General features: G+C 48.9%; 1 protein-coding gene across 1 annotated transcript; it reads right to left on the bottom strand.

The window, feature by feature from the left end:
• Nucleotides 1–3600: 3600 nt before the first annotated feature.
• Nucleotides 3601–13099, bottom strand: ZBTB7C (zinc finger and BTB domain containing 7C). The gene is made up of 2 exons (XM_027720012.2): nucleotides 11905–13099; nucleotides 3601–6390 (listed from the first exon to the last, which is right to left on the bottom strand). Exons 1-2 carry the CDS (start codon nucleotides 13080–13082, stop codon nucleotides 5754–5756), a joined length of 1815 nt encoding a protein of 604 aa, XP_027575813.2. The 5' UTR covers nucleotides 13083–13099; the 3' UTR covers nucleotides 3601–5753.
• Between the last annotated feature and the right edge of the window lie 1258 nt (nucleotides 13100–14357).

Genomic DNA, 14357 nt, shown 5'->3' on the forward strand with positions numbered 1-14357 from the left:
TCTCTCCTTCTGGAGGAGATCCCAAAGGTGGGGCTGGGAGGTGGGAAGGAGCTCAGTTCAGTTGGGCTCGGACTATGTGGGGGTTCCACAAGAAGGGGTTTTTCACTCTTTTCTTCCCTTTTTATTTTTGGCTTGGAAAGAAACTCAGGCGCAGATCAAGGGGGTGCACACTGTCAGAGGCACCAAAAGGCAGACCCTAAAACCCAGCTGTGGGTGACCTGCTGCCAAACACAACGTCTTCTTAGAATGGAGATGGTTTGGGGGTCTTGCTTCATTTACTCACTTATCTTAAAATTTTCCTCTGCAACCACAAAATCTTTCAGCTTCAGGGCACTGAGACTGTAAACAAAGCACTAATCTCCTCCAAAATGGATGGGAAAGGATGGGGGGGCATCGCAGGTCCCAGGGGGCTGCAGGCAGAGCACGAACAGAGCAGAGATGGGGCAGCATTTGTAGCACCACTGGTGTCACTGGGAGTCCTGCTGAGGGCCACATATTCGAGTCTAAAACATTTTAGGCTCTCCTTTTATTTTTTTTTTTTTCTGCAGGTGATTGGCAGATGGAAAAGCCTCTCACTCCCCCGAACTGCAGGCTCGCTCTTTCCTTTTTAAAATACATTTAATTTATTTTTTATTTTGTATGCAATTTCTCCTGCACAACTGCAGGAAGAGGCTTTTGCAACACTCAGCAAAGGGTCTTGAGCCAAGGGCAAGGAGCTGCCCATCCAGCTCCCTGCCACTTGCACTCAGGAGATGCTCCTTTGGCAGCAAACCCTGGTGCAAGCAAACACTGCATGTGCAGCATCACCCCCTGCACTGGTTCTCCCTCCACGGCCTGGATGCTCCAGCAGATAACAGCAGCTGTTCAGGGGCAAGCGTGTGGCCATATGTTGCTGCTAACAAGCATTTACTGGAGCTGGTTCCTTTCTGTGATTCCCATGTGTCTGATTAACTCACAGCTCCTCCGAGCAATTTTCAGATTTTTCACTCTCCCCCTTGCAAATCTCCCTCTATTTTTTTGTTTGGTTTGGTTTGGGTTGGGTTTTTGTTTTGTTGCTGTTTTGGCTTTATAAACAAACCAGAATATGAGCATAAAATGAGGTCAAAAGGTGCAAGATTTGGAAAAAAAAAGTATATTTAAATAGCTAAAAAGTCATTAATCTAATTTTGTAATTTTTTTATGCTCAGAAACACACTATTTCTGGGATGACCCTGCCGTGGTCATGCAGACTCCAAGCACAGATGAGATGCTCAATGACCAACCACCTGCCCTGGGAGGGGGATTGACATTTCCATCTTCTCAAGACACGTTTTTGGATTCTGCCTGCAGATCTGGACCCCTGCCTGAGCATCTGATGTTGTGGAGTCCTTCCCAGGAGTGTGAAGGAAGGAAAATAACCTGTGGCTGTAAGAACTTGAGATGTTTTTTACTGGGATTGCAGCAGGGTGTACAACCCATGGGCCTGAATCCCTGGTCCCCAGGCTTGGGAGGATGGGCTTGGATCCTTATTTACCACTGCATTCCCAGTTAAAACAGACTGGGGAGAAATCAAGCTGACTGACCTGGGTCCCTGGGCTGTGCCAGCATCCCGTCCTCTTGGGAAATGTTTTTCCAGAGGCTGCCCCATCAGCTGAGCAGAGAGGAGGGCGCTGTGGTGATGGGAACATCCCTTATCTCATGGAGCTATGGGAAAGGAAAGCACCCTGGTAGGTAGCAGAGACAGGTGCTGTCAAAGGTGATTCATCCCACCCTTGGGAGGTCCAGCGTGGGTGGAGTGAATCACCCTCCCTCAGTACCTGCCTCCCTCCAGAGTCAGGACAGCTCCAGAGGAAGGCTGGAGATCACGTTGCAGGTTAGGACATCCAAAACTAAAAAGTGTCAACATGCAGGTGTCTCAATATGCACAGGGAACTTGTTACTTCACTTCCAAATGGGTGAGTGACGTGGGATTAGTCCCACCATTCCTACCTGGCACTTATTTTCCAGCTTTTGCGCCTCCTTCAGAAAATAGCAAGGAAATTCTGCAACTCCTGAGTGGCCAAATGAATTATAGGGCTCATGTTTGCATCAGCTGTGCTCACAGAATCACAGAATCATTAAAGGATTTGGGTTGGAAGGGACCTTGAAAGGTCATCTAGTTCAATTCCCTGCCATGGGCAGGGACACCTTCCACTAAAACAGGTTGCTCCAAGCCCCATCCAATCTTGTTCTCAATATTTCCAGTGAGGGGGCAGTCACCAACTCTCTGGGCAACTTGTTCCAGTGTTCTGCCACCCTCATCGTAAAAAATTTCCATCTGGTCTGAATCCCCCCTCTTTCAGTTTAAAACCATTTCCCCTTGTTCTATTGCAACAGTCCTGCTAAAAACGTTTGCCCCAATCTTTCTTCTAAACCCCCTTTAGGCACTGGAAGGGGCTCTCAGGTTTCCCCAGAGCTTTCTCTTCTGCAGGTGAACACCCCCATCTCTCCCAGCCTGGCTTAAGAGCAGAGGGGCTCCAGCCCTTGGAGCATCTCTGTGGCCTCCTCTGGACTCACTCCAGCAGCTCCAGGACCTTCTGATGTTGCTCCCCAGGGCTGGAGGCAGCTCTGCAGTGGGATCTCACCTGAGGGGCAGAGGGACAGAATCCCCCCTTCCCCTGCTGCCCACGCTGTGGGATCAGTCCAGTGCTCATCAGTCCCTGCTGCAGCCAGGCCTCTGGAGCCTGGTGAGATGAATAAGAAGCCACCACACCCTGAGCTGGGACAGAGCCCTGAGACCCTCCAGCCCAAAGCTGCTGTTCAGCACACCCATCCTGGCTGTGAAAAGGAAGCAGAGCCCCAGGAAGGTAACCTCCACACTTAGCTGGGCTCACATGTGGATACCTGTGGCCTGGACTCACCACACAACATCAAAATGGGAAGAAATAGGGTTTTCTCTAATCCTCCCTCTCCCCCTCCAAAACACAATCACTGCCAGCACTCAGGTCCCTCCAACCCTACCCAACCCAGCGCCAACGCGGGAAAATCAACCTTAACTCCGCAATCATCGCCAGCATCACAGCGCCCGCGGCCCCTCGGGGTGGAGCCCGTACCAGCTCGATGCTTCATTCAGAAGTGATTGTTTCGGCTTTCCAAAAGGTGCCTTTGGAAAGCACAGATCTGTGTGCCGGGCAAACATCCGAAAAGCTGAGGCCACGCGGGTCAGCAACTGCAGCGGCTTTGCCTTCTCATCGTGGCCACAGGCAAGAGAATCAAGTCCTGCTAATAATTTAAAAGCATCAATTAATACAGTTTAATAAATACATAAAAGAATCTAGTCTCTCTTTTTTTTTTTTTTCCCATCCACTTTTTAGCATCGATCAAAGTTAAGGGTGATTGTCCCGTGAGTAACTAAGGCAAATTTCTTTGTCTCTGTGTGTGTGTGTGTGTATGCGTGTGTGTTTCTCTCTACTTTTTTGTTTTGATTTTTTTCCGTTGTTTTGTACATAAAGCAATCACATAAAAATAGTTATAAATAGAAAAATTGCAAAGGTTTATCCCCACTTAGACAAATAGGAAAAAAAAAGAAAAAAAGAACCCAACCAACCTAACAAACAAACCGAGACAGAAAAAACACCTTGCTTCAAGTCCTTGCAGATTATACAGTACTCAGCATCTTTGGATATTTTACAATGACTCCGAATAGTAGACAAAAAAACACCTGAAGGAACCAGTCATCTGCAAAATGTTGCTTGTTGTAAGAACTTGATATGGATTAAAAAGAAAAAGTTTGTTGCAGTTTTAAGAAGATTTTTTTTTCTTCTTCTCTTTTTCTCTCCGTTGACTTTCGTTGCACGTGGAGTCTCTGTGGATTTCTTTTGCGGAGGAGGAAGCGAGTGCTGGGCAGTTCCTTGGGATCATTCTGCTACGGGTGGTCTCAGAGCAGAAGTCCTTCAAACCCTCATGGGGGCAGAACCCAGATCCCGTGTGTCCCCCTCCATGCTCTGGTGAGGAGGTTCTCATCCAGCCACCACTTCACTGATGGACAAACCAAAAAATTCATGAACCCGCGGTCCTCTCATTCCCTTTGATTTTGCTGACGTTGAAAGGTAACAGTAAAAAGAGAAATAAAAAAGCCCCAGTTTGTACCATTTACATATTCAAGTGCCGGTTTCATGTAAAACCAGCTTCCTGGGACACTCACTGCAAGACATGTCAGCCAATGCTGAAACTGGGGTCCCACCACATCTCCCTCCCATGGCTCATCTAAGAGGAGCCATGGGAGGCAGATGTTCACCAAAACCCTTTATCCATCAGAGTAGCTCATGGTTTCAGAGCTGAAGGAGGCTGACAGGGCAATTCCAGCCAATCTGCTGCTCCTTTGGCCTCAAAAGAACCCTTAGATGGAGTAGCCAAGATGGGGCCTGCAGGGATGCTAGGGAGACACCCCAAACCTGTTGGTCACCTTCAGCTTGGAGCACCCTAAATATGTTACCCTCTTATCTTTTGAGCTAACAAAGAGTGAAGAAATAGCATTTCTGCTTGCTGGCAAGTAGACAATATAACCACCAGGACACCTTTAGTGAACTTCTTTTCCACAAAGATCCCTTGAGACAAGCAGCAGGGATATTTCCACACTCAATTTTTTCCCATCGACACACATGAGTGTGTTTGGTAATTTTTTGTCATCAAAATATATATATATAGGAATTCGAGGGAACTAAGGACAGAACCCCAGACTTTTCAGAATGGTCAGTGGCGGCGAATTCTGACTCTTTGGTTTGAAACGACTTTTTCATTTCCAAATTCCCACGTGGTTCATTTTCGCAAAGCAAGGGTTTAATGAAAGCTCAATATTGAAACATTTCTGATTCTTCCAAAACTTTTCCTTCACCTTTTCAAGCAACTGAAGTTAAAATACTCAAAATAGGCTTTGGTTCTCCTTTTGAAATTTTGAAATAGCTAAAGAACCAAAATAAGTAAATCCCCCTTTTACACCCAGCTTTGCAGCTGGGTGATTTTTTATCTCCTTTTTTTTTTTTTTTTTTTATGTTTTTAGGGTCCCAACTCATGCTGCAGATCAAGGGCTTTCACCAGCCCTGTAAATCCGATATACTGCTGAGAAAGTCAAAGGCCAGGATCCTCCCTCTCCCAACATGGCTGCTTGACCCTCCCCTTTATCCCTTGTAGGATAAATATTGCTGCCAGACATGGGAATTAATTAAAAAACAAAAAAAAACAAACCGAACCAAAGAAACAAACAAAAACAAAATCAAAAAAAGAATACAAAAAAAAAAATCAAAAAGAGAAAAGTCCTTTTGACCAAAAGGGCCAAGGAATGTAACAGAACAAAACCAAGTCTGGACGGCTTGTTGGTGTCCAGTGGGCTCTGCAGGTGGAAAATGGGGAGTATTTCCCCCAGAAGAGCCATCTCAAAGTGATGGCTATGCCCTGGACTAAGGCAAGTGACATTTTCGGGAGTGTTGAAGAGAGCAGCAGTCCTGGCCTGGCCTTCCCAGATGGAGCCATGAGTGGTGGGTGGCTGGGTGGGACAGCGAGTGCCTGATGGCCCCAAAGCCAAGTGCATCCAGAGTCTAAAGTGCCAGTGGCCAGGGGGCACAGCACCTGCCCACTCCTTGCTCTCCCCAGGGACAACCCAGTGCCCCAAGCCCCATGTCAGCAAGGGGACAGAGTTTATTGGGAGTCCAGTGACGCAAAAGGGCAGGTGGGGGCCCCGAGGGAGCTGGCTGCCTTGCTGGGAAGAGAGCAGGCGCATGGTGGGACCGGGAGCGGGTTTAGTTGCTTGCCTCTGAGATGGGAGCCACGTGGCCCAGCCCTGCCAGGCCACTGAAGCCTGTGCTCCAAGGGTCGGGGAGCGGGAAGAAGGGCTGGGCAGCGAGGTTTTCATTGTGGCCCAGGGCGAAGGCGAAGATCCCCGCGTTCCTCTCCATGTCCATCTGGGCCCGCCTGAAGAGCTTCCTCTGGGTCTCCTCGAACTGGCTCTCCAGCTCCTGCAGGCTGAAGGAGGCCTTGGCCCCGCTCAAGAAGTGCTTGGGGCTGGGGCCGGGAAGGCACATGGCCGTGCTGCCGAGGTGGCCGCTCATCTCCTCCAGCGTGGGCGGCATCACGAGGCCGCTCTCCACGGGCGGGCCGCCGGGCGCGAAGAGCAGGCCGGCCGCCCGCCACGCCGCCGGCTTGCGGCCGCGCCGGGGCCGCGCGATCCGGCAGCTCTGCCGCTTGATGTGGCGGTGCAGGTGGTCGGAGCGGGTGAAGCTCTTGTAGCAGAACTCGCACTGGTAGGGCCGGATGCCCGTGTGGATGCGCATGTGGTTCTTCAGGTCGTAGTTGTGCACGAACTTGGCGTTGCAGTGGATGCACAGGTACGGCCGCTCCCCCGTGTGCTTCCGCATGTGGATCTTGAGCTTGTCCTGCCTGCGAGAGGGAAAAAAGGCACTTGGTCAGGGCGGCGTGGGCAGGAAGGGGTGGGGTTGGATTTGCTCTTTGGGTCAGGAAAGGTGGGAAGCCTGTCTTGGGGCTTCCCCCAGCGTGTAGATGCTCTTGCAGGTTGACCTCTGCATTCACCTTCTCTTTCCTGGGCACCTAAACATCACACACACACATGTCAGGAGTTTGCAGCCCATCCCAGAGAGATCAAAACCAGCTTAAATTGGAGGAAAAAAGCCCTCTAGAATAAACTCCCAAACCAGGGAAACATAGCATCATTACGGCTGGAGAAGACCCGTAAGATCATCAAGTCCAACCATTCCCCCAGCACTGCCAAGGCCACCACTTACCCTTGTCCCCAGGTGCCACATCCACAGGGCTTTTAAATCCCTCCAGGGATGGGGACTCCAACACTGCCCTGGGCAGCCTGTGCCAGGGATGGACAACCCTTTCAGTGAAGAAATTTTCCATAGTATCCAATCTAAACCTCCTCTGGTGCAACCTGAGGCCGTTTCCCCTTCCTTGGGGAGCAGAGCCTGACCCTCACTTGGCTCCACCCTCCTGTCAGAGAGTTACAGAGGGCGAGTATCTAAACATGGGAATATATCTATCTATGTATATCTAAATAAGGGAATAGCTAATTTAGCACAGCCCTATTCCTGCTTGCAAGTAAAGAAATTTGTTCAGATTCAAGAGCCTGGCACCGTGGGCTGAAAATACTGCTTAATTTAAGTCCCTCTTGGATTTTCCTTTCATTTTATCCTTGCACTGACCACACGGTGTCTCAGGAGGCTTTCATTTGGAGCAGGAGCATCACAGAGGGTGGTGCTGGCAGAGGTGCAGCTCCCAGGCACTCAGTCCTTCGCTGCCATGGTCTCCAAGGCCATCACACATCCAGCCTCACTCAACAGTATGGAGAAGGTTTTTAAATCCAGCCTTGGAACAGCATAATATCCATCCATCCCAATGGCACTTATTTACAAATAGATATATATCTATATATATATATTTAAGGCAAATATCTGAAAGCAAGAATATTTTCTCACGCTCCAATCACTATTTCCTCCCCCCTGTAATAAATGTTTCCTTCTGCAGTCAAAAAAAAATCACAGCTAAAGCATATGATTATAAAACTGTAAAGCTGTCAGTAGCTGAACTGAGCTAAGCACTGCTCAGCTAGGTTGTACCAGTGGAGTTCAAGTAAACAGCAAAGTATGAAAATTCATATTGTTTTACAAAATGCTTTTTGGTATGAACCCTCCAAAGTGCTAATACTGGGGCTATATGTAGAACACATGGAGTCATGTCATTATTATATATAAAACCTATATATTATAGATATCTCATATAAAACTGTATTATATATTTTAGATAAATATTACACAGTATATAATACTATTTATTATGGTTTAAAAATATAATTGCATTATAAATTATATAATACATAACATAAGTACATGTTACGATATTTTGATTTATGTAATATAAAAACCACCCCTGAAAAAAATGTATTTATTCTGCCAGGTCAAGCCCTCAAAACATGCAAGGTGCTACCTTTGCACTAATTTTTGCCACCCTGCCTGTGTGCACACTGAAGTAGTTTTTGGTGACATGCCTGGCAGCACACTGGTGTCAGCCAGTCCATGAGGAGTGCAGCCCTGGTCTGGCCACCCCTGTACACCAATCCCTCAGGATCAAGGATACAGAGAAGTATCCCTAGGAGGAGAGCCACTTCTTCACCAGATGATGCTTTACTGACTTTGGGAAACTGGTCCCAGCCTGGTCCTGCACCTACGGATTTTTAGGGAGACAGGAAAAAAAAAGCATCTCCCGGTCCCTGCGCCTAGCTCAGGGCCAGACCCCGACTTCCCACTCTGACATTTTTAAAACTGCTGTTTTCCCAAGAATTTTCACAAGGGTGCATTTCCCCCGAAAGGGCTCAGCAGAAGACAAAGCAGCACGGAAAATTTCACCCCGAGCAGATAAAACGTGGCGAACTCGCACACACGGATGAAGGCAGGGGGCTCATACTGCGAGGTGGTGGGAAGCGTTAATAAAAAGCAGAGCCACCAGCCCCACCTATAATTTAATTTAAACCTCTATATGTAAAGTTTAACCTAGCGGGATCGCTTTTCCTAATAAACACGCCGCGTGCCAGGACTGCATAATGTAAACACAGGCAAAGCTCTTTTCAGGCTGTTTCCCATCTCCGGCAGCAGACAGGGAGAAACTCAATCCCCCCACGCCCCGGGGGGATGTAAGAGAAGGTTTATGGCTCTACCTGGAGCAGCTCAGAGGCTGGGGGCGGGGTGGGATGCTCCGGTTGTGGTGGAGCACCCCGGGGAGGATGTGGCGTGGGGGACACAGGGTTTGTGAGCCGGGAGCTGGGCTCGCAGGCTCTCCAACGGAGATCCACGCTCCGTGTGTGTGAATAACCTTAATGCAATTGCATTAGGAGAGCGATTAGGGCTCTGCGAGCTGTCACAACACAAATAATAGGAACAAATAATGTTAACCTTTCCGGCTGGAACAGTTTCTCCTTGAGCACTCTGGGGCTGTCTTGGTGGAAAAGCTGAAATATTTGCAGTTTTCTCCAGCGTTCTAGCAGGGTGAAACAGCAGACTAGAGGCTGAGCAGCCTTTGTTTAAGGAAAAAAATTAATGAGCTATTAAATGAAGTCCTGCTTCCTGAGATCAGATGTCCCTGGGCGGTGGGAGTGGCACATCCAGGTGCATGGGGGGTCCTCACATCCTACTGATGTGGAGGGGAAGGGATCTGATGGGGAGGTTGGCGGACTCCCCACCCAGGAAAATATATTTTCTCTATTTTCCCCAGTAGATTTGCTCCTACACAATTCTTTAAAAGGCAGAAATAACGCAAAGGACTGATTCACTCAGAAATCCCATTTGGGAACCTCTGCTTCCCTGCACCTCATTCCCAGGGGACCCCAAAAGGAACCATCTGGGCTTGCATCTCCCCAGTGAAGGCACTGTGGGGCACAAGTCTGATGCTTTCAGGAAGCACGAGATTCCCCCCTGAGAGCAAAACACTAATGTAAGTGGCAGCATTGAGGAAATCCCGACAGAAATCTCTTCCTACATCTCAATCACTCCACTTTGCTTAAAAACACACTTTTTTCCTAAAGGAGAGTTCTCACATCAGAGTAATGCTGCAAATGGCTAAAAAACCCCACCTCAAACAAAACCAAATAGCTTTTTGCTATTCAAAATCCTTCCAAACGCATTTAAAAACAAACCAATGTTTTGAGATTTCCACTTTGCTCAGGGTGTTAGAGAAGGAAAAATCCCTCCTGCGCTCAGCTCAGTGTCAGGTGACCCACACAAACAACTTCATTTTCATCAGTGATGATGGGGGATTGCACCACTGGGTCAGTCCCAATTTTGTCATTTTTTTCCTGGGTTAAAGTCCCACTACCCCTGTGCTCTACATTTAGAAGCTGTTGAGCATATGGGGGATGTCAAAGCTGTTGGGTTTCACCCTGTGTTAGCAGTGGGCCATGCTAGACCACCTCTGCATGGAGCTTTTAACCTCCATGATGCTGATTTAAGCTGCCTGGATTAGGGGTCAGGATGCCTGAACTCTCACCTGAACCCTCCTACTAACCTTCAAAGTGAGACAGTACCAGCATTTCTCTGTGCCTCGGTTTCCCCAAACTAAGCCCAATGATGCTGCCTTTGCATGTAAAGGACTTTGGGAGCCCTCTGGAAGGGCTTGGCCCTATTATGTCCCTTATAGGGAAGGTGTCAGTGATGGGTCAAGCCAAGCTATCTCCTCATCAGCAATCAGCACCACATGCAGGAGAGTAACACGGGCTGGCCAGGTGGTCCCTCCAGCCTGGGAATACCACCACAATCACCGGGGTGAACCACCTGTCTGGAAGCAACAACCCAGCGTTAACCTGGGGTGCAGCACCAGCAGGAGCCGGATCCGAATTCCTGCAGGCAGGAATTATCACCGTGCAGTGGCCCTCCCCCTAAAAATAGCAGGGTGAGCCAGGCTCACGTCGCATGTGCCCGCCCGAGGCATGATGCTCCCCGCATCATAATGCGGTGTCTGCTGCGTTAATGGAGGGGAGCATGGAAATTTATTTTCAGGTCAAATCCTCATCATCTGCATATCTTCCATTCGAATATTATCATAGGACAGGAGAAGAAAAGGCAGGCTGAATGCAGGAGCACCCCAGGTGTCTGGCCATTGTCAGGAGCTCGCCTCTGCCTACTGCGCAGATTATTTTCCTCTGGTTTTCCCACCCCAGCTTAATAGGGCTCTGTCTCTCACACGCAGCCAGGAGCTGAAATACCATGCTCTTGTCAGAAAGCTTTATTATTATGGTAAAGATTGTCCTCATTAGATATTAATTATACTCAGCAAAAGCAGGTCCAGGAATCTATTTGTCTCTGCTCGCCGATTAAATTTGCCCAGCTTTGCAGGGAAGGGTTTCAAGCTGGAGCATTAGATTTGTATAGCCTGCTCCAATTGCTGCCCAGAGAAGTTGTGGCTGCCCCATCCCTGCAAGTGTCCAAGGCCAGGTTGGACAGGACTCTGATAAACCTGGTCTAGTGGAAGGTGTCCCTGCCCATGGCAGGGGGGTTGGAACAAGATGGCCTTTAAGGTGCCTTCCAACCCAAACCATTCTGGGATTCTATGAGTCTATCTGTTCCCCCAGCACTACCAAATCCACCAAGCCATGTCCCCAGGTGCCCCAACGACACATTTTTTAAATCCCCCCAGGGATGGAGACTCCACCACTGCCCTGAGCAGCCTGTGCCAATGCTTGACAACCCCTTCTATGATGAAATTTTTCCCAGTATCCAATCTAAATCTCCCCTCGTGCAACCTGAGGCAGTTTCCCCTTGTCCTGTTGCCTGTTATTCTGGAGAAGAGACTGACCCCCACCGCACTGTAACATATAATAATTAGGAATGCTCCAGCCTCAGAAAACCCAGATACTGTCATGTCCAAACATGTGCAACTTGGTTGTGGTCTACACTGGTGCCAAAATGTGCAAACCCAAACTAATTACATCCTGTGGCTAAACGGCCCTCCCAACTCAATGCATCTCCCAGCACACTAGAGATGAAGCTGCCTTGGCTGTTTGACCATCTGTTTTCCAGCTCACTCTGGTCCCACTGTGGTGAACTATTGTGGGGTTGAAAATATCCTGTTACTTATTTAAGCTTTTGTCCAGTGAGGGGATGGATCCAGTGAGTTGTGGATGTCATCCACAACCCACAAAAATCAGTAGGTTCATTTTTCTTCCTCCACCCTCCTCACTCTCCTCCCTTACTCCATTTTTTCTCTCTCTTTTTTTTTTTTTTTTTTTTTTCTGAAAGGATAGAGCTCGTGCTCTGCTTTCTTTCCTACATTTTTATGGGGTGAAAAAGAAAAGTGTAACTCAGGAATCAGTCACGGGTCATGACACGGCCCCTCCAACCACCACCATCCCCCTTCCCACACATGGCAGAGGTACCCAATGCACACCTGGTAAAGCGAACTTCACAGATATTGCACATATAGGGCTTCTCCCCCGTGTGGGTCCTCATGTGCCTGGGCAGCTTGCCGGCTCCCATGATGACTTTGTTGCAGATGGGGCACTGCTGGGATGCCTTGGGCTTTATTTTCCTCTCTTCCTCCAGGGGCCATGGAGGAAAAACTCCTCCGAACTGGGTAGCGCTTAAGAAATTCAGATAAGCGCTATAGTCAGTCTCTGCCTTAATATGCCCTAAGGGAGCTGCTGCGGTGTTGGCAAACATGTCCTTGAAGAAGTCATTAGGGAAAGGAGGCGGAGGCAGGTCTTCCTTCTCTTCCTCTTCCTTGATCTTCCTCTTTTTGATCACCAGATCCAAGGGGCCGTTGTCTACTTGTGGTTCCTCCAGCTGGGAGAAGGAGCTAAAGTCTCCGTTCCATAGATGGGGGAAGAAGCTGGGGGCGAAGGGAGAGAGAGCTGGCCTTCTTTCCGGGATGTTTGCCTTAGGGTACAGGTTTTCACTTAACAAGGACTCGATGGAGAAGTCTCGTATCATGCCCAGGTGTCCAGAGGAGTTACTGGCTGGGAAGTGATTTGGAAAATCTTTAGGTGCTTCTGGATATGCTTCTTCGGTAAGATCAGACTCAGAAGGGCTTTGGTGGCAGCTTACTTCTTGTACATCGGTTAGGTTCTCCTGATTGACGAAATCTTCCACTTCCTCCTCCTCCTCTTCCTCCTCATCTTCGTCTTCATCTTCGTCATCATCTTCGTCCTCTTTGTCATCTTCCTCTTCGGCCTCTCTGTCGGGCTCCATGATTTCAAGGCATACATTGATAATGCTCTGGATCTCCAGCATCTTGGCAGCACTGAGGATGTGCTTGACGTTTGAGGTGGTGATGGTGAGCGTTGAGGTGTAGGCGAACTCGAGGATGGCAGAAAGTGCTTCAGGCTTGACAAAGTCAATCTCGTAAACATAGGGCTGGTCTGTTAAAGTGCCGGTAGTGAAAAGTTTTTTGAAGTACTTGCTGCAGGCAGCCAGGACGGAGCGGTGGGTGCGGTACTCCTGGTCCTGCACGATGAGGATGACATCGCAGAGGAGCCCGTCGTGCCGCTGCTCGTTCAGACCACACAACACCTCGCTGCTGTGGTTCGGGAATGGGATCCCGATAAGATCTTCAATGCCATTGGCCATATTCTCATTTAGTGCCCTAGGACAAAGCACAGGCAGCGGAGTGTTAGCAGGGGATTCCCAATCAGTGATGTCAAAATGATGCTGCCTTGTCCTGGTGTCCTTCTCTCCCCCACCTCACTTGGACCCCTGTAATCACCTCCCACTTGCACGGCCCCACTGTGTCTCCATGCCACCTTCAACTCCTTCCAGGTCCTCTGTGATCTAACCTCTGCTTCCCTCCACATCTTTTCATCTCCTTCTTTGTCTCCATCCTCCTCTACTCGATTCCCACTCCTTTCACCTTTTCATAACCACCACAAGATCCCTCTTCTCTTTCACATCCCTCCCCCAGGAACCTTGTGCAATGACTCCCTCCCATCAGGTTTCTTCTACGTCCTCCCAGAGACAACTTTGTTCCAGGTACATGTTGGATTTGCCCTGCCAGGAGCTATGTGGGGAAAGTGTGATGCTGTATTGCTTCACGCTGCCAAGTCCCAGCACCCACACAGCTTAAATAAGGAGAGCCAGGGAGTGCTCATCCCATCTACACCATTGTTCTTGGGACTGGTATAACTGGATGTCCCAAATAGGAGGGTCATGGCTCCTGCTGCAGTAGGAGAGTGATCCCAATGGACAAGCAGGTATCCACTACTGCTACTTCATGCCTGGAATTTATCCCACATCGCCTCAGCATGTGGACAACCCACACAGGAATGTCTTGCTGAGGGACCTGGGAGTGGGGAGGCAAGCAAGGATTTATGTCACGGTGTACCTAAATGCTCAGAGGAAGAAAAAGAGGGAGCAAGGACCTGGCCAGACACAGATTGCTGTCTGCCATCTTCTCCCATGAGCTGAGCTTGTTTCATTCCCAGTCCTGCTTGGACTTGTCAGCATGGTATCAAATGCCCTGTGCATCTGGCAGACATCTTCCCCTGCTAGAGCAGTTTTAGCTTCAAAGGAAAACTCGGAAGCAAAAAGCTCACACCCAAGAGGAAAACCTGATTTCTTTTTGCCATTTTTTAATCTGTAAGATGTTTCCTCTTTCACATGGCTCCAGCAGCCCTTGCACATGAGAAATCCCAGGAAAGGAGAATGATTTCCTCCAGCAGGTGACGAATACATTAATCCCCTCACACACAGAATACATCAAACAGACAGAATAACTTTGAATACACTAACCCTTTGGAAACCCCCAGGACACAGAGCATGTGTTCAAGCAGTGTCACCTCTACCAGCCCCAGCTCGTGGCCCTGCTGCAGGTAGACACCCAGTTCAGAGCCGAGCAGTTCATCCCCA

The sequence above is a fragment of the Pipra filicauda genome, unplaced genomic scaffold (genome assembly GCF_003945595.2).
Source record: "Pipra filicauda isolate LSUMZ 115617 unplaced genomic scaffold, ASM394559v2 scaffold215_size1667880_pilon, whole genome shotgun sequence".
Classification (NCBI taxonomy): domain Eukaryota; kingdom Metazoa; phylum Chordata; class Aves; order Passeriformes; family Pipridae; genus Pipra; species Pipra filicauda.